The 20,892-nt window shown below is 37.1% G+C and overlaps 1 protein-coding gene across 17 annotated transcripts in view; it reads left to right on the top strand.

Moving 5' to 3' along the window:
- Positions 1 to 20,892, top strand: part of ABI3BP (ABI family member 3 binding protein) — a 241,368-nt gene that overhangs the window by 194,605 nt on the left and 25,871 nt on the right. For all 17 annotated transcript variants that reach the window (XM_019797315.2, XM_019797321.2, XM_034657432.1 and 14 more), the window contains 6 exons: positions 2,000 to 2,077; positions 3,773 to 3,877; positions 5,205 to 5,333; positions 5,978 to 6,046; positions 12,446 to 12,655; positions 17,671 to 17,779. In XM_019797315.2, coding sequence (XP_019652874.1) covers positions 2,000 to 2,077; positions 3,773 to 3,877; positions 5,205 to 5,333; positions 5,978 to 6,046; positions 12,446 to 12,655; positions 17,671 to 17,779 — 700 coding nt within the window. The remainder of the gene's footprint in view (positions 1 to 1,999; positions 2,078 to 3,772; positions 3,878 to 5,204; positions 5,334 to 5,977; positions 6,047 to 12,445; positions 12,656 to 17,670; positions 17,780 to 20,892) is intronic.

Raw genomic sequence — 20,892 nt, 5'->3', positions numbered from 1 at the left:
AGGGCCATTCAGAACACACACAGCAGTGATGCCTCAAATCACCCAAACGGCAGAAGATAGGACTCTAAAGCTAAAGTCACTTAGCGTCTTTGTGAGGAATAACAGAAGCAAGATGCTGACAAGAGGAAGACAGTACACTGTGCTGTGCCACTTCATGGTTAAGAGCTAGGCTTTAAGCTGGGCACATGTCGGTCGAGTCCCAACACTTCCTAGCTTTGAGTTGCTTAATCTTCTCTTGCCTTGGGTTTCTTCATCTCTGGGACCTGGATGGTGTCTCCCACACAGAAGGGTTGTACGGATCAAATAAGGCAATGAATGCAAAAGGTGCTTTGAGCCAAAATGCTTTGTTTCTGTTTTTCAGTTAGAAAGATTTGGAAAAATGCTGTGAAGAAGAATCACTAAAGGCACACGCAGTCTACTAGCCTTCTAGAATACACAGTACATTTTTTACTCTCAAAGAGTAGTGGTAAATCAGGCTCACCAAGCCAGGTTATCCCAGTGACACAAATGGAAGTACTTTCCGTTCCTCTATGCCATGAACAAATGAGTCCTTTTCCAACCAAAACACCTAAATGAGTCCTTTCTCTGACCACATTACACTGAGAGTGGGCACAGGAAGAAAACTAATGAGCCATTTGTTTTCACCATGCCTGTGGCATTAGCCACAAAATAGTCTTTGACCCCCAAAACACATTCTTCCTACTACAAATAAGCAACATTTAATTCATGGCTCCATGCAAACGTTCTCCATGATTTTATATATCCTCTCTTAACCAAGCAGCAGAGAATATGGGATTGCAATACTGGGGTTTATATATTAATGTTAATTATAAGTATTATAGTATTAATAATTATGTTAATAATTGTAATGCTATATGCTAATTAAAACGTTGACTTATAATAATAATTTAATTTCATCACCTAATGCACTAATATCTGATTTTTGGCAAGCAAAGCTTCTCCTGTATTTTAAGCTATATTATTTTAATATATCTGCCTGCATATTAAATGAGATCGGGTGTGTAATGTGACCACATAGTCCCTAGAACACAGCAAATACTCAAAACAAGGTGTTGATTTTGGTTGTCATTGTTAATGTATAGACTAGTATATTAAATATTCTTATTTTTTAAGTATGTGAATTATAGTCAGATCCTCAGAGTATAGATTCTTGTCTGTCTGTGTAGATAATGTCTGTTTCTGTTCTTAAGGATGACTGTCAGACATTGGGGAAGATTTTTTGATAATGTAAAAGCACAATCATCAAAAAAATAAGACAAAACCTAATTTGGCTCCCCCTCTCCTTAGGATAGATATTCAAGCTCCAAGCATGACTATTTAGGTGAATGAGTAATAACCACCAGATTATATTTGAGAGACTTAGGAGATAAAATATCATACAAAACAATTTTCAGATCAGTTTCTTCCAAACAGCAATTTGGAGCTCTGTGCCCGCCTAGGACTAATTTACAAGTCTCAAAGGTACAGATCCAGTTTGTGGCCTAACCAGCGTGATAGCCAAGGCTTCTCCAGGAATATTTTTTTAAGTCAACTTACCAAGTATAAATCCAAACACATTGGATTTTTAAGAGGTTTTAGGGGGGTATTGGAGGGTTGGAGGAAAACTTTTTTTAAACCACAGAATGTACTCATGAATATTGGCAAAAAAATGGCCCATCACTGAATATGAAGTCTGCCTGGTGAGACCATACCACCCAGGAAGGCAGTACAGTGTGGGCATCATGGAAAATTAAGACTAAGACCATGATCCATAATCAAATACTAACTCTTCAGAAAAACTATTACAGCTAATGAATACAGGGCTTTGAATATTTTCTATATGCAGATAGGAGAAGCCAATTAAAATGTGCAGCACAAAAACACCAGTGCCACTGTTCTGCATTGAATGCACATTATCACTGATTACCAAGTTTCTGTGAAAAAACATTTAACACATTTTTGCTGTCTATTTACTCCCTTTCGTTATGTCTGCTCATAGGGGTCAAGCAAGCACCAGAGCCATCAGGTGCTGGTAAAAATGTGTCAGTGGACTCTACCCACTCCACAAAAAGACCAGGTAAGAACTAAGATACTGGCTCCCTTACTTTGCTCTACTGTGCTCCTTGGGGGTAACTGCAGTGTCAAATGTTGTAGCCAAAACAGCGTCATCCTCACAGCTCTCAAAGAACCATGGCAACAGTACATGGGTGCTGCTAGAGAAACATCATAAAATACTATCTTTGGGGCGCCTGGGTGGCTTAGTTGGTTAAGCATCCAACTCTTGATTTCAGCTCAGGTCACGATCTCAGGGTCGTGAGATGGAGCCCGCGTCCAGTGTCAGGTGTGGAGTGTCCTGAAGAGTCTCTCTCCCTCCGCCCCTCCCTCACCCTGTGCATGCTCCCTCTCAATCTCTTCTCCCTCTCCAAAAAAAATTTAAAAATAAGATGTTATCTTTGGGGAAATGAATAGTGCTCTGTGCACACATGAAATATTTATAAGAACCAGTAATGGGTACTAATTCAAGAATCACTTTGTATAATGTTCTGAGGGATCACAATGGACAAATGCTGAAGAGTCACTGTGGGTTCTAGTGTTCATGTCAAAATTCTGTTCTTGTGTAATTTACTATAATATCCTTTTGCCTGATAGGATTTATGTGCCTAGTTTAAGACTGTACTGTATATAATAGGCCAAAATTACGAAGCTGGTGACTTGGAAAGGTTTGCGTTGAGCAAGAACCATTCAAAAGGTTACTATGAAACCTACTCTGGTGTATTAACGCCTGGGCTACAGACCCGTATTCTGCTACCACACTCAGCGCCCTGCATGTGTCCAAGTGCACACTGGCCAGCCTCCCAAGAAGTACTTGAAGTCACAGGGCATTTTCCTAGGTTGTTGGCTTCTACTTGAAGATTTTTTAACCAACATATTATGCAAAGAAAGAGGTGAATTTTTAAGCTATAACACAAGACTTAGAATTTGGGTTAAGGTGGATTGCTCTAGGCATCTCTAGCCTTGCCAGCCTTTGTGCAAAGTATGAAAAGATAATTTGTGCATAGTATATAAAGATATCTCTTCCCTCTGCCATTTAGGCAGACTCTTTAGTAAATTGTGCCCTTCCTCTGGGCTGGCAGGCTGGCACCAGGGCTCACAGATGGGTGAGGAGAGTGCGTGTTAAACTTCAGCTCCCACTCACGTAGCCCTCGCCAAGGGCCCTTGTGCAGTGCACAATTGTTCGTACTGACCCTGCTCTTCACGGGCACATCTGCTTCTGCCATCAAGGCTGCTTTGTTGTAATATTTTGAGAAGTTCTGAAAGCATTTGTTCAGTTATAATCGTATAATAGATTTAGGTGGTGGGGTAGAGCATCCACCAAAGAAGAAATTATATCCTTTAACAATTTAAAGCTAAGATGACATAAGAAATTGTAGTCTGAAAATCAAAGGCAATGGGGGACAAAGAAACTCAGAAATACTGTTGAGCCTATATGAGAAACTAAAGATGTTAAACTCTATATTTGTACAGTTTCAAAAAGCAGATGGACCTATAATTAGAGGATATTTTTTCCATATGTTAATGGGCTTCATTATTCATGGGTATATTACCAACATTAATTTAAAGGAATATCAGAATGTATTACTCATAGACACTTTTCTACAGAAACTCTCCCCTGTCTTCCAGTTGCTACTTATCAAATGTTATATTTTTTAAAACCTGACATGTTTACGGAATGAATCCTTATGGCAGCTTTATCTGTAATATAATCTCATAGCCGCAGTCCCAGGCACTCGCCGCCCACCCTTGCCTCCTAGACCTGTGCCCCCACGAAGAAAACCTTTACCACCGAATAATGTGACTGGCAAGCCAGGAAGTCCAGGTATGTCGGCCATGTACCTTCTGCCTCCGTGATGTTCATTTGCCTAGACAACTACAAGCCCTTCTTGGTGTGCTACCTCAGGCAATAGACAAGTCCTTGGTGCATGGGACATGTGCCTCTGTTGGCCCCCAAAACTGGACACTGTGAGTCCACTGGACGCTGGGCTTCTATCCTGATTCCGGGTGGGTGAGGTCCCAGAAGCCATCCCTGTGCATCTAGGCCAGTTCGCTTTTTAAATGTTGTGAGACAGAACCCCCCTCAGGCCTTTCAACAAGTGCATTATTTTGGATGAGGCACTGTGCGTTGCCAGCCTGCCAGGGGTAATGGAAAATGTGATGTCTTGTCGTCTCTTTATCATGATCTCCTGAAATGAAATCCTGTACATCTCATTGAAAGCTCCCCTGTTCACCAGCCTTCATGCTGGCCCCAGTATTGTGGTTCTGCGGGAGAGCCAGAGGGCTAGAACGTTAGCAGCTCTAGGCTGTGCAACAGGGCAGGAATATATTGTAGAAGTCAACAGAACAGATATTATATTAAGCATCTTTTTCCTTCTTCTCCAGCCATGATCCATGCCTGCCAGTTACTCTCCAGGTCAAGCCATTCCATCTCCTTGATAGCTTTCCTGTAAAACGCCTTCCATCTAATCCCACTGCTCCATACGTAGTTCACTGGCTCTGCCTTCGCCTGCTACAACTACTTTCGTCTCTTGACTTCCCTCTTGGCCACCAGGCTTGCAACCCGCCATTCATCCCCTTCTCATCTCGTCTTATGACTTCCTAGTGAAAATCTTTCAGTGGGTCCTTGTCACCTAAAAACAATGTCCAAATCGACAGTGTGGAAGGCCCTTCATGATCAGGCCTTTCCTGTCCTTCCACAGTCAGCTTTCACGGCACCTCAAAGTACTCTTGGCTCTCACACGGTCAAATTAAACGCACCAAGTGGTTTCATGCTTCCCTGGCTTGGTTCTTCCTACAGCCTCTGCCCAGAATATAGCTGTCATACCTACCTGCTGATTATTTCACTTCTTTATTGTCACAACCTCTGTGAAGACATTCCTACCCTCCCCTTACCCACCCTTCATCTTTCCCCATAGACATTACTACTCTGTCTTACTTACTTTCTCTGTGACCTTATCCAGTTCTTTTACAATTTCTGTAATGCTTCAATATATTTGGCTCACACATCTATTTCGATCAAAGACACAGGTTTTGATTTCTCCCCAAGCTTGGCATATAGTGTAAGTGCTGAATAAATATTTATGGAATAAATAAAAGGGGAACTTGGCAGAGCTCCTACAAAGCCTGACTACTTTGGCTCTACGTTACAGGAATCATTTCATCAGGCCAAGTAACTTCTCCACCCCCGAGGGCCACACTCAGGCCTACTGAAGCCCCTTCAGAGAGAACAGAGACTGATGAAAAGCAACCAACAGCTCCTGCCTCAGGAGAAGATCTTGGTTAGTATGTCAGTCACTTCACACTGCATGCTTAGCCATGAAGTACCAAAAGATTTCAAGTTAGGGGGGAAAGAGTATCAGTTCTGGATTATCTGTTTTATTCAATTTTAGGATTAATAGGAGTCTTTTTAAATTTTGAAATTATACTCATATTTGAAGCTTTGAGATAGAATATGGTCCTTCCCTTCGTAGATAGAGAAGAAAGTACCCAAGATTTTTAGAGAAGTCTTCCTGAAAAGATCTAGATTTCTCAGTGCTTCTCACTAAATCAGATGTCATTATTAGTCATACATATCTTGGGGTGCCTGGCTGGCTCAGTCAGTAGAGCATGCCACTCTTGATCTCAGGGTCATGAGTTCAAACCCCACATTGGGTGTGGAACCTAATTAAAAAATAAGTCATACGTATATTAATTTATTAATGAGTATTGCCTACTTTAATCTTAAAATCATTAGTATAATCATAACACCTGCAGCAGGACATAATTAAAGGCCTTTTATTGTGGCTAGTATGTATAATTATAATAACAGAATAAGCAACTGACCAGGAGGCATATTAAGTATTTATAGTTTTTAATACTTTTTCATTTTATTGAGAAGGTTTTTTATATTTTGCTAAAATCATTTATTATCTTCTATTCTCAGGTAATATAACTGACTTTAGCTCAATTCCAACAAGAGAAACTGATCCTCTTGGGAAGCCCAGATTCAAAGGTGTGTATGATTGGCTCCAAATCTCAATTTTAGCAAGGCTGTCTTTGGTGGAAATACCAATTAATAACTGCAGTATTAACTGCGAAATCTAAGTAGCATAGTCTAATAAGGATTTATTTCCCATGTGTTTCCAAGTCACCTGAGGATCAGCTGATCTAGGTTGTGCTTGACTGGGTGGTTCTGCTTCTGGCAGCAGGTACAGCTGGGCCTCCTGTGGCTTGGGCTCAGCTGCGCTCCATGGTTTTTCAGGCTGGTGCTCAGGATGAAGGACCAACAGTGACTTAGGACGAGCCATTTTAATGACAATACAAAGTCAGGAGTGGGGAGTTCAAAACCACAACAAGCTCCTCCTTGTTTTATACCTGCCAATATCCATTGGCCAAAGAAAGACATAGCCGACCTCAGATAAAGATAGGGGAAGTATGCTCCTTCCATGGATACAGAGAATATTTCTGAACAGTATCAAATCCACACAGTGAGAGAGCTATGATACAGAGCCCAGTATTTCCTTTTTGTAATTTTTGTTTCTGAAGTGTAGAATTTGATAAATCTTAACATATGCATACACCCATGAACCCATCATCACAAGATAATAAATACATACACCACCTCCAAAAGTGTCATCATATACTTTTGCAATTCCTCCATCTCACTCCTCCCACCAAATCTCTAGTTCCTAGATAATCACAGGTCTGCTTTACTATAAATATCTATGCATTTTGTGGATTTTTATGTACATGAAAAGATATAGTATGAACTTTTCTTGGTCTGGTTTCTTTCACTCAGCATAATTATTTTAAGATTCATCCATGTTACAACACGTATCAATAGTTCATTTCTTTTATTGCTGACTGGTATTCTAGTATATGGATATATAATTATTTATTAAACCTGTTTATGACATTTGGGTTTTTTCTAATTTTTTTTTTTTTACATTACCAATGAAGCTGCTATGACCATTCATGTACAAGTGTTTGTATAGACATATGCCTTCATTCCTTTTGGACAAATCCCTTTGGACAAATACAAGAGCAGTGGCTAAATCCATATGAGTGTATATTTAACATTTTAAGAAACTACAAACTATTTTCCACAGTATTTGTACTATCAGTCAGCAGTGAATGAGAGTTCTAGTTCCTCCACGTCTTTGCTAACACTTAGTATGGTCAGTATTTTCCATTTTAATCATTGTAATAGGTGTGTAGTAGAATCGGATTGTGATTTTGCTTTGCATATCTCTAATGACTAAGGATGCTGAGCATCTGTTCACATCCTTATCTGCCACCTGTTTTGGTGTGTCCAAATTTTTTGTCCATTTTTTTTTATGGTATTGCTTATTTTCTTACTGTTGAGTTTGAGAATCCTTAAAGGTAGGTTGGTTGGTTGGTTGGTTGATTTTAAAGAGAGAGACAGCATGCACATGAGCAGGGGGAGGGGCAGAGGGAGAAGGAAAGAATCCTCAAGCAGTTTCCCCACTGCATGCAGAGCCCCATGCAGGGCTTGATCCCAGGACCCCCAAGATCATGACCTGAGTGGAAATCAAGACTAGGATGCTTAACTGACTGAGCCACCCAGGCTACCTGAGGTTCTTTGCATTTTTTGGTAGAAGACCTTATTCAGGTATATGCTTTAATAAATATCTTCTCCCAGTGTGTGTCTTCTGTTTTTTAATTTTAATAAATCTCAGTTTATTAATTTGATTTTTTATATACATTACTTTGGTATTGTATTTAAGAAATCACTGACCATTCAGAGGTCATAGACATCTTTTCCATTTCCTTCTAGAAGTTTCTCTGCTGTTTCCTTCTAGAAGTTTTCTACTTTTATACTTAGGTCTATGATCCACATTGTGTCAAATTTTGTATATGATACAAGGTATGAAAAAAATCAGTTTCCTTATGGATATAAAATTTTTCCAGCATCATTTGTTGAAAAAACTATTCTTCCCACTGAATTTCATTTGCACCTTTGTAAAGGATGAATTGTCCATATATATGTGTGGACCTGTGTTGGCTCTCTACTCTGTTCCATTGATCTATTTTTGCCTTTACATCAATACCACCTTTACTGTGGTATTGGTATACCACCTTTACATCAATACCACCTGTTACTGTAGTATTGGTATTATATTGATGATTCTGGGTCCTCTGTATCTACATCTGAATTTTAGAATCAGCTTATCAGTGTCTAAAAAATAGCCTGGTTATACTTTTATTAGAATTGTATTGAATCTATAGGTCAATTGGGAAAAATTGACAGCTATACAACAGTTAAGTCTTCCTACCTATGAACGGTGGTATATTTTACCATTTATTTGGGTCTTCAGTTTCTCTCACCAATGTTTTTTAGTTTTCAGTGTACAGAAAACCATAAAAACAGTATTTTTTATCTCAATTTCCAATTATTCATTGCCAATGTATAGAAAAAATTAACTTTTGTACAGTGATATTATGTCCTTCAACCTTGCAAAATTCAGTAACTTTTATGTAGATCCATTGGATTTTTTACATACAGAATCATGTCATCTGAGAGTAAAGTTTTACTTCTTTCTTTGTAATTTGGGTGCCTTTTTTCTTGCCTTATTGTACTAGCAGGAACCTCCAGTAAAATATTGAATAGATACAGTGAGGATGGATATCCTTTTCTTATTCCTGATCTTATGGAAAAAACATTCAGCTCTCACCTGAATGTATTAAGTATGATGTTACCTTGTAGGTTTTTCATAGATGCCCTTTATTGGGTTGAGAAAATCCCCTCTATGTCTACTTTAGTTGTAACTGTTATCAGAAATGAGTACTAGATTATGTCTAATGATTTTTCTGCCTTTATGAAGATGATTACGCTTTTATTAGTTTGTTAATATAATGAATTGTTTTTCAGTTTTTAGCTTTTCATTCCAGAGACAAATTCCACTAGGTCATAATGTATTTTCATTTTAATATGTTGTTGAATTTAAATTGGTAAAATTTTGTTTAGAATTATATTGAGTGAAGGATATTGGTCTGTAGTTTTCTTTTTTTTTTTTTTTTATAATGTCTAAGTCAAGTTTTTGTCTCAGAATAATGCTGAACTCTCCTCAGTTTCCCGGAAGAGTTTAGAATTGGTATGGCTTCTTCCCTAAATGTTAGTAGAGAAGAAGAGTATTTTTTCTTCCCTAGTGAGTTTTGGTAATTTTTATCTTTCCATTTATTAGTCCATTTCATCCAAGTTGTCAAATTTATTGACATAAAGTTGTTCTTAATATTCTCTTATTATTATAATATCTGTAGAATCTGTAGTAATGTCACCTCTCTCATTCCTGTTAATGATAATGTGTGTCATTTTTCTCTTTTGCCTAATCAGTCTGGCTGTAAGTTTATTAATTTTTTTGATCTTCTGAAAAAATCAACTTTTCATTTCATTGATTTTGTCTATTTAACTCTGATTTTTATTATTTTTTCCTTCTGCTTAATGTGGTTTAATTTGCTCTTCTAATCCTTAAGGTAAAATATGTGCTCATTGATTTGATTCCTCTCTTCTTGAATATGGCTTTTACTGCTACAGATTTTTCCCCAGATATTATTTAAGCAGCATCCAAAAGTTTTTGATATGTTGTATATTCATTTTTACTCTATTCAGAATACTTTTTAATTTCCCTTTTGACTTGTTCTTTGACTCATTATTTAGATGTAATTTAATTTCTAAATAAGTTGAGATTTTCTAGAGATTATTCTGTTACTGATTTGAATGTAACTCTATTCTTATTACATACTCTGTCAGATATGTCAGGTGCCCCTCTTGTGTCCATTTTTTAATTGGAGTATTTGTGGGGTTTGATGTCGAGTTGTATAAAGTCTTTATACATTTTGGATATTAAACCCTTATCAGATATACTATTTGCAAGTATCTTCTCCCGTTCAGTAGGTTGCCGTTTTGTTTGTTGATAATTTCTTTGTGCAAAAGTTTTTTACTTTGATGTAGCCCTGATTGTTTTTGTTTTTGTTTAACTTGCCTAAGGAGACATGTCTAGAAAAATGTTGCTAAGACTGATGTCAAATTATTGCCTGTTTTCTTCTAGGAGTTTTATGGTTTCAGGTCTCACATTTAGGTCTTTAATCCACTTTGAGTTTTTTTTGTGTGTGTGGTGTAAGCAAGTGGTCTATTTTCATTCTTTTGCATGTAGCTGTCTAGTTTGCCCAGCACCATTTATTGAAGAGACTGTCTTCCCTATTGTGTATTCTCGCCTCCTTTGTCATAGACTAATTGAAATGTAGGTGTGGATTTATTTCTGGAAACTGAGTATTATTATGATTCTTTTTTTTCTCTTTAGTTGTGTTACTAACTGTAACTCTTTATTTTGTTATTTTAGTGGTTGCTTTGGGGTTTATGGTATGCATCTTTAACTTACCTACCTTATCTTAACTTTATCTACCTTCTAGTGATATTCTGCAACTTCACAAATAGTGCAAGAACCTTCTGTTCTCATGTTAATTATGCTTACGTTAGTACAGCAAGTTTTCTCTTCTCCTGGCCTATCGTTGATATACATTTTACTTTTACATGTTAATACATCACACTAAATTGTTACTTTTTATGTTTAAATAGTAAATTATCTTTTAGAAAGAATTTAATAATAAAAATGTCGTGCATATTTACCTATATAGTTACTATTTTCAGCACTCTTTGTCCCTTTGTGTGGATCCATATTTCCATCTGACATCATTATCCTTCTGCCTGAACGGCCTTTAATCTCTCTTGTAGTGTGGGTCTGCTGGTTCCAAATTCTGTCAGCTTTTGTATGTCTAAAAGGTATTTCACTTAAAAATTTTTTTTCACTAGTTATAAAATCCTAGATGATAAGGGTTTTTTCCCCCAGTATTTAAAGGTGTTGCTCCACTACCTTCTCACTCATATTCTTTACTATGAGAGATCTGCCATAATCCTTACCTTTGTTGTTCTATATACAATGTGTCTTTCCTTTTCTGCCTCCTTTAAAAGGTTTTCTCCTTATCGTTGGTTTTGAGAAACTTAATTATATTGGTGTAGTTTCCTCATGTTTATTTTGCTTAGGTTTCTTTGAGCTTTTTGGATCTGTGGGTTTAGAGATTTATCAGATTTGGAAATTTTTTTTAATTATTTTTATTTTTTTATTTTTTATTTCTTTTATAATAATATTTTTATTATATTATGTTAGTCACCATACAGTACATCCCTGATTTTTGATGTAAAGTTCAAGGATTCATTAGTTGCGTATAACACCCAGTGCACCATGCAATACATGCCCTCCTTACTACCCATCACCAGCCTATCCCATTCCCCCACCCCCTCCCCTCTGAAGCCCTCAGTTTGTTTCTCAGAGTCCATAGTCTCTCATGCTTCATTCCCCCTTCTGATTACCACCCCCTTTCTTTATCCCTTTCTTCTCCTACCGATCTTTCTAGTTCTTANTTCGTAGTTCTTATGTTCCATAGATGAGAGAAACCAGATTTGGAAATTTTTTGACTGTTATTTCTTCAAATATTTTTTCTGCCTCTTTTCTACTCAGATACTAAAATTACGTGTATATTATACTTCCTGAAGTTCTCCCACAGCTCACTGATGCTCTTTTCATTATTTTTAATTCTTTTTTTCTCTCCAGTTACATTTTGGGTAGTTTTCATTGCTATGTCTTCAAGTTCACTATCTTTTTTTCCAATATCATATCTGTACTACCAACATCCTGTGTGTTTGCATCTTACACATTTTATTTTTCACCTCTAGAAATTTTATTTGGGTCTTTCTTATATCTTTCATCTCTCAATTTTTTGACCATGTGGATTATAATGATAATAACTGTTTTACTGTCCTTGCCTGATGACTAACATCCATGCAAGTTCTAGATTGATTTCGAATGATTTGTTTTTCTCCTCATTATGGGTAATATTTTCCTGTTATCTCATCATGTTGCTGGATGTTTTTATTATAAAATATTCTTGAGTTTTGTCATGGCTGTAGTTAAATTACTTGAAATCACTTTACCCTTTTGAGTCTGGCTTTTAAGATTTGTTAGGTGAGACCAGAACTTGTTTAGTGTAGGGCTAATTATTCCCCACTACTAAGGCAACACCTTCTTGAGTACAGTGGAAAACTGCCCCGTAAATTATGCAGTTTAAAACATGCTCAGGGGGACCAAATTACTTTTGGATATTAGCATAAGTTAAACCTATTTAGAGAAGTAAACCAGCTACAACATCCATATTAGGTATCCCAGAGACAGGAATTCTAGATTTCCACAAGTTTGAACAACCCGCATCACTGCTTTCATCTATCTGCCTATAATGTGAGACCAAATGTCCTCAAACAGAGAAATATATATGAGTTTACCTCCACCTTCTCTACAAGCTCAAACAAGGCTAAATGTCAGTGTCCTCTCTCTCTTAGGTCCTCATGTGCGATACATCCAAAAACCTGACAACAGGCCCTGCTCCATCACTGATTCTGTCAAACGGTTCCCCAAAGAGGATGCCACTGAGGGGAATGCCACCAGCCCACCGCAGAACCCACCCACCAACCTCACTGTGGTCACTGTGGAAGGGTGTCCCTCATTTGTCATCCTGGACTGGGATAAGCCACTAAATGATACTGTCACTGGTAAGATCATGGCATGAGGACTGGTAATCTGATGGGAATCATTGATATGTGAATGTGGTACCTGGGTCAAACTGTGTCCTATGAGGTATATCTTAAGGGTCACAAGTCCTAGCAGAGTTGTATTGACAAAAGTGTCATATGATGGGAAAACATCATCCGTGTCCCGGTGATGGGCTTCCTTTTAATTTAACAGATCTCTTTAGGTTGCATCCCTTCCATTTCCTCTCAGAACTCTTTTTCACAGTATAAAGATAGATCTGATCTTTCCATTATCAAGAAAATTACAGATAACATAGGAGAAGTTGGCAGTGCTGATGATATTTAAACCAGTTTTCATTTCACCAACCCAATTTCTAGATCGATCTAGAGGTTTCCAGTGGGCTAAAAGTTCTTCAATTATTTTAGGAGAATTTTTTTTTTTTAGAATTCTAATCCTAGTCAATTTTCTGCTCACCTCAGAAATTTTAATTCTCTATCACTCACCTAATCCCTCTAAAAATGACTGTGAAAAATAAAATTCATTCTTTGAATTTATTATATGGGAATTTATTCCTTCATAGTGAACAGGTCAGTCAAACTAGAGAGGAGGAAGAAAAGACTAAGAGGCTGAATCAGCCTGAGGAATACAGCAAATAGTGGGATTATACAAAGCTGCTGCTGTCCATGTCCTGCCATGCCTGGGATGAGTAGATGGGGTTTGGAGGGGTCCACTGAGAGGCTGTCAGGATGGATAGGGGTACACAAGGGAAGTAGGGAGTGTGAGATTCAGCATCTGACAAAAAAATTTTTTTCTGTGAATAAAGGAGAAAGCAGCAGTTACTTCTCCTCAGACAAAACTGTTTGGTCTGGGCAACTTCTGCTATAAACAGCCTATTTTTGCTTGGCTGGCTTTTTTTTTTAAGTCATATTTTGTGAATTTCATTTCTCATGCAGACCTTGCCTTTGTTTTAAGAAAGAACCAGTCATTGCTCATCTTTCCTGGGGATTCGCCTAGTCCTGCTTCTTTACTTGGAACTATGCCAGTAGGTCCTACCATCCCAATATCTAAAAACCAATCTCTAAGCTTTAATTATCTACATCGATTAAAAAGTCAAAAACTCCCAATTCATATAAACTGTGCTATTAAGAAGGAGTTCTCATGACAGGCTGAGGCTTAGTTATCATAAAACCAAATGATCTATAAAATTTCATTAGCCTTAAAGTTGAGGGACATCAAGTTGGAATTGGTTAATATATCTAATAATCTAATACATATTCCCTTTTGTGTTTCAATATCTGATTTAACTTTTTAAAGGCAAAAGGATTTTCCTTTCTGGTTCATCATGTAACTTTTTTTTAATTGTAGAAACTTGTAATCTCCAAAAAATAACGAGTAGAGTATACTTTATCCATCTAACCAATTACATTTATAACATTGTTACAAAATGTTAATGGGCTGCTTAAGATCTTTGACAAGATACTGGGCTTATGATAACAATTTTCATGGATAAGGACCATATCTCTTCAGCTACAATATTTTCTAGATAGAAATAAGTCCATATTTAATCATTACCTAGTCTGTATTTAAATGTTGGACCATAAATCCTATTGTTCTATTTTTGCACTGTTGTTTATTTTTAGTGTTTTATTAAATACCACTTGATTTCAAATGTAATCTTTTAGAAACCAGCAGCTCAGATAATACAGAGGTTAGTTCTCAAATCACTGGAAATAGTTTTATAAGAAAGGATTGAGAAAGATAACAAAAAGAGAGTGAAACATATTCTTTACTCCCCAAGTTGGCTTCTGTCAGTAATCTGTCTTTTAATTGACAGGCACATATTACCTGTAATAAATATGCTGAAATTTGGTTGCTTCTATATGTCCCTTCTACACTAAAGGGAAATAGATACACCTAAGAAAATGGCCATAGCCTGGGTCCTTGAAGAACTTTAAGTTATGAGGTGCTGCTTTGTGATATGCCAGGATCATGCCAACATAGATTTAAATCCCAGACTGGCTGCATACTATATATGCAACTTAACCTCTTTGCTTTAGTTTCCTTATTTGTAATAATAATAATAATAATAATAATAATAACGATAACTCCGATTGCTATCAACTAAGGATAATTTTTCTTAGGGACGGGGGAAGGGCAGAAGGAGAGGGAGAAAGAATTTTTTTTAAAGATTTTATTTACTTATTTATTTATTTATTTATTTATTTATTTATTTATTTTAGAGAGAGCTTGAGCTGGGGGAAGAGGGAAAGAGGAGGGAGAAGGTGGGGGGAAAGAATCTCAAACAGACTCCCTGCTGAGCCTGAAGCCCAATGTGGGGGCTCCATCTCACAACCCTGAGATCATGACCTGAGCCAAAACCAAGAGTTGGATGCCTAACCATCTGAGCCACCAGGCACCCCTTATGAGGGTAAAATTAAACAGAATTTAAATTGGCAGCATTAGTCAGAAGCTATTAAATTAATGTTTGTCAGTAGTAGCAATGGTAGGACTGGTAGAAATAGTGTCACCATTATTATTTTCATGCTCTGTTTTCATGACCAAACTCTAATTTTCCAATCTTTATAATAAATAGGTTTTTTTCTGTTAAGTAAATTTTCTCTTAATAGGGCAGTAATACACTCTGAGGAGGAAAAATACCAATTATTCAGTGCTAGTTCTTTATAAATTCCTTGTATCTTTACTGTTAAAGAAATTTATAAAGCCCATATTTTAATTTTTTTCATATTTTAAAATATGATAAGAAATATGGACACATAGTAAGTGTTTGTCTTTACCTTCAGAATATGTCTATAGATGTTCATTCCAAACATTAATATTCCATTTCTATGGTGTTGGTGGACTTACGAAAAAGCTATGATTGCTTTAAAACATTACAAATGAAGGATATATTTACAAAGCCCAAGAATATACATTCAAAAGCTAGAATTCTAAGAGAAATTCTATGTTTTTTTATTTATGAAAATAAATTCTATATCTTGAAAACTTGTTTGGGTCTTTCAGGATAAAAATAGTATTAAATGAGCACTTAAAAATGAGTCAAAAGAAAATTAGAGAAGATATGCAGTAAGAGTTTCTAGTACTAAGAGCCTGGGGTAAGATTAAAAAGAATATTACATAGTCAATGAGAAGTATCCTAAGCCAAAGATGTTTTTTTGAAGGTGCTTGCTTCCATGCATAGTCAACTGGAATGTGATATAATTTTTTCTTTCAGTGACTAAGAATCTATCCAATTGGAATCTTTCAAATTTTTGTGACCCTAGTTTCAAAACACAACTCAGGGATAATAAGGGATAATAAAAGCAACAGCAATAATAGGTACCACCTGTTGGAAAAAAAAATGCAAAATACTATTAAGCACTTTCTATATATTCCTAATTTAATCCCCACCAACAACACTATGAAGAGATATTATTGACATTTTACAGATGGGAAAACTGAGACTGAGATCAAGGCAAGTGACTTGGTCTGTCTCTTTTCATTGAGCCATGCAGTTTTTTTTTTTTTTTGAGAGGACTAACTAGCCCCCACCATGCCCTTTAGTAGAAAAGTCATGAGTGTTTTCAGTCCCTCATATCAGAAGCACATCTAACCCTGTATCCAACAAGCAGTTTCCATTTTTAAAAAATCAGTTTTACTTCCATTATGATTATTCCCATCTTTTTCTAGTAAATATTGCTTCACAGCTGAGAAAAAGATATAAAATGGATATATTTGAATTCAGGGCCCTCCCCTTCCCTCCCTTTCCACCCTCTGTGAGAACAGAAAGCCAACTGAGAGATAGGTTGGGAATAGAAGAGTTTGAGAAAGGAAATACTAAATACTAGCCCTTAGTCCTTTGGTAGCTTTACTATTGTGTCCAGATACAATGGCCAATGCCTTCTAGTTTAATTTTGAAATTTTGGAAGGGTGGTCATACAAAAGTATTAAGAAAGAGCTATCCCCCTTTTTCGATTTTCAAATATACCATTAAAACTTCTTCCCAAATTGAAATTGGTGATTATATCTTCCTCAGTCTTTCATAGTTTCAGTTTTATTTCCAGTCTCCATCTCCCACCTTTGGTCTCAGTGCTGCTAGCAGAAATCCCCAGTAACTTGCCTTTGCAGCCTTCTCACTTTCCCTGATGGCTACATTCGTGTATTTTGAGTGGGGTTTGTTGTTGTTTGTTGTTTTTTGAGTGTTTAATCCTCTGCATGATCTTGTCACATACATTAAACTAAACTCCAATTGAGAGCAGGGAAAAGCAACTAACAAATTTATAAATTTTTTCTTAATCTGAAAGTCTTTCTCTTGATTAGTCCTGCAAGTTCATAGAAACATTGTCTTTAAGGGACATTTATGGAGATCGCTATGCATACTTTAAGGTCATGGTTTTTTTAAAAAGGATAATTATCAAGAAGGCATATGTAAGCAATAGGGTACAAAACTTTGTAACTTACATAAGCAATAGGTACAAAAATCCCACAATTCTATAGTTCAGAATAATGAACTCTCATTCATTATTTGGTTACCTATTATTTGCTACATGATTTTTAAACCCCAATTTCTTTTGTAGCAGCACCATGAATGCAGTGGCCTTTTCCCCAGCTATAAAGTAAAGCTCCATAGAGAAAGAAACGTGGCTTCTACTCAAGTACCACTTCTCATACAGTGCTTTCCCCATACTGAGCATTCCAATGAGAGCAGACTATCTGACTTGCCTGGCAAAATCATTGGTTACCAGTCCAAAGCTATCACAGGAGCACCATCAGTCTGCACAGTTACCAAGACTTCTGTATTCCAGTAAAGGGAAAGCAGAAATGGTCAATGAGCAACTCCAAAAATGCTTTGGGACCTTTGTCACCCACTCACCATCCCCATCTGGAAATTGCTAATGCATAAGATCAGTAGGCCTCAAGAAATGCAGTCTAAATTGCTCACTTTTATAAGAATGACTTTATGATGCTGTTAGCGTTAAGAACAATGAAATCAGCCAAGATGTAAAGACAAGTATTTGTTGGCTTTTTCACTTTTCAGAATATGAAGTTATATCCAGAGAAAATGGGTCATTCAGCGGGAAGAACAAGTCCATTCAAATTACAAATCAAACCTTCTCCACAGTAGAAAATCTAAAACCAGATACAAGGTAAGCCACCTGTGCTGTTACAGGTGAATTCTTTTTTTTTATTTTTTATTTTATTATATTATGTTAATCACCATACAGTACATCCCCAGATTCCGATGTAAAGTTTGATGCTTCATTAAGTTGCGTATGACACCCAGCGCACCATGCAATACGTGCCCTCCTTACCACCCATCACCAGTCTATCCCATTCCCCCACCCCCTCCCCTCTGAAGTCTTCAGTTTGTTTCTCATAGTCCATAGTCTCTCATGTTTCATTCCCCCTTCTGATTACCCCCCTTTTCTTTATCCCTTTCTTCCCCTACCGATCATCCTAGTTCTTATGTTCCATAGATGAGAGAAATCATATGATAATTGTCTTTCTCTGCTTGACTTATTTCACTTAGCATTATCTCCTCCAGTGCCGTCCATGTTGCAGCAAATGTTGAGAATTCGTTCTTTCTGATAGCTGAGTAATATTCCATTGTATATATGGACCACAGCTTCTTAATCCAGTCATCTGTTGAAGGGCATCTCGGCTCCTTCCATGATTTGGCTATTGTGGACAATGCAGCTATGAACATTGGGGTGCATATGGCCCTTCTCTTTACTACGTCTGTATCTTTGGGGTAAACACCCAGTAGTGCAATGGCTGGGTCATAGGGTAGTTCAATTTTTAACTTTTTAAGGGACCTCCACACTGTTTTCCAGAGTGGCTGTACCAACTTGCATTCCCACCAACAATGTAGGAGGGATCCCCTTTCTCCACATCCTCTCCAACAATTGTTGTTTCTTGCCTTGTCTATCTTTGCCATTCTAACTGGCGTAAGGTGGTATCTCAGTGTGGTTTTGATTTGAATTTCCCTGATGGCTAATGATTTTGAACATTTTTTCATGTGTCTGTTAGCCATTTGTATGTCTTCATTGGAAAAGTGTCTGTTCATATCTTCTGCCCATTTTATGATTTGTTTATTTGTTTCTCGTGTATTGAGTTTGAGAAGTTCTTTGTAGATCTTGGATACCAGTCCTTTATCTGTGGTGTCCTTTGCAAATATATTCTCCCATTCCGTGGGCTGTCTCTTAGTTTTTTTGACTGTTTCCTTGGCTGTGCAGAAGCTCTTTATCCTGATAAAGTCCCATAAGTTCATTTTATCTTTTATTTCTCTTGCCTTTGGAGATGTGTCGTGAAAAAGGTTGCTCTGGCCGATGTCATAGAAGTTGTTGCCTATGTTCTCCTCTAGAATTTTGATGGATTCCTGTCTCACATTGAGGTCTTTCATCCATTTGGAGTTTATTTTTGTGTATGGTGTGAGAGAGTGGTCAAGTTTCATTCTTTTGCATGTAGCTGTCCAATTTTCCCAGCACCATTTATTGAAGAGACTGTCTTTTTTCCACCGGATGTTTTTTCCTGCTTTATCAAAGATTAGTTGCCCAAAGAGCCGAGGGTCCATTTCTGGGTTCTCTATTCTGTTCCATTGGTCGATGTGTCTGTTTTTGTGCCAGTACCATGCTGTCTTTGTGATCACAGCTTTGTAGTACAGCTCGAAATCCGGCATTGTGATGCCCCCAGCTTTGTTTTTCCTTTTCAACAGTTCCTTGGAGATTCGGGGCCTTTTCTGGTTCCATACAAATTTAAGGACTATTTGTTCCAGTTCTTTGAAAAATGTCCTCGGTATTTTGATCGGGATAGCATTGAAAGTGTAGATTGCTCTGGGTAGTATGGACATTTTAACTATGTTAATTCTTCCAATCCATGAGCATGGAATATTTTTCCATCTTTTTATGTCTTCCTCAATATCTTTCAAAAGTGATCTATAGTTTCTAGCATATAGGTCCTTTACGTCTCTGGTTAAGTTAATTCCAAGGTAACGCATGGTTTTTGGTGTTATTGTAAATGGGATGGATTCCCTAATTTCTCTTTCTTCAGTCTCGTTATTCGTGTATAGAAATGCAACTGATTTCTGGGCATTGATTTTGTATCCTGCCACCTTACTGAATTGTTCTATAACTTCTAATAGTTTGGGAGTGGATTCCTTTGGGTTTTCCATATAGAGTATCATGTCATCTGCAAAGAGAGACAGTTTGACTTCTTCTTTGCCGATTTGGATACCTTTGATCCCTTTTTGTCTTCTGATTGCTGTTGCAAGGACTTCTAGTACTATGTTGAATAATAGTGGCGAGAGTGGGCATCCTTGTCGTGTTCCTGATCTTAAGGGAAAGGCTTCCAGCTTTTCCCCATTGAGAATAATGCTTGCAGTAGGCTTTTCATAGATGGCTTTTATGAGATTGAGAAATGTACCCTCTATTCCTACACTCTGAAGGGTTTTAATCAGGAAAGGATGCTGTATTTTGTCAAATGCTTTTTCTGCATCAATTGAGAGGATCATATGGTTCTTGAGTCTTTTCTTGTTGATATGATGTATCACATTGATTGATTTGCGAGTGTTGAACCATGCTTGCATCCCAGGTATGAATCCCACTTGGTCATGATGGATAATCCTTTTAATGTACTGTTGGATTCTATTAGCAAGGATCTTGTTGAGGATTTTGGCATCCATATTCATTAGAGAAATCGGTCTGTAATTCTCCTTTTTGAGGGGGTCTTTGCCTGGTTTGGGGATCAAGGTAATATTAGCCTCATAGAATGAGTTTGGTAGCTTTCCTTCTGTTTCTATTTTTTGAAATAGCTTTAGGAGAATAGGTATTATTTCTTCTTTGAATGTTTGGTAGAATTCCCCAGGAAAACCGTCTGGGCCTGGAGTTTTATTATTTGGAAGGTTGTTTATCACTGACTCAATTTCTTCATAGTTAATTGGCCTATTTAAGAAATCTATTTCTTCCTGTTTCAGTCTTGGTAGTTTATAGGTTTCCAGGAAGGCCTCCATCTCTTCCAGATTGTTTAGTTTTTTGGCATATAGCTGTTGATAAAAGTTTCTAATAATCCTTGCAATTTCAATGGTGCTGGTCGTGACCTCTCCCTTTTCAGTCATAATTTTAATAATCTCAGTCCTTTCTCTTTGTTTTTGGACAAGTTTTGCCAGTGGTCTATCAATTTTATGGATTCTCTCAAAGAACCAGCTTCTAGTCCTGTTGATCTGCTCTACTGTGGTTCTGGTCTCTAATTCATTGATTTCTGC

This window comes from Ailuropoda melanoleuca, chromosome 1 (genome assembly GCF_002007445.2).
Source record: "Ailuropoda melanoleuca isolate Jingjing chromosome 1, ASM200744v2, whole genome shotgun sequence".
NCBI classification, from domain to species: domain Eukaryota; kingdom Metazoa; phylum Chordata; class Mammalia; order Carnivora; family Ursidae; genus Ailuropoda; species Ailuropoda melanoleuca.
The sequence above is the reverse complement of the archived record's forward strand: the minus strand, read 5'-3'. Positions and strand labels throughout refer to the sequence as shown.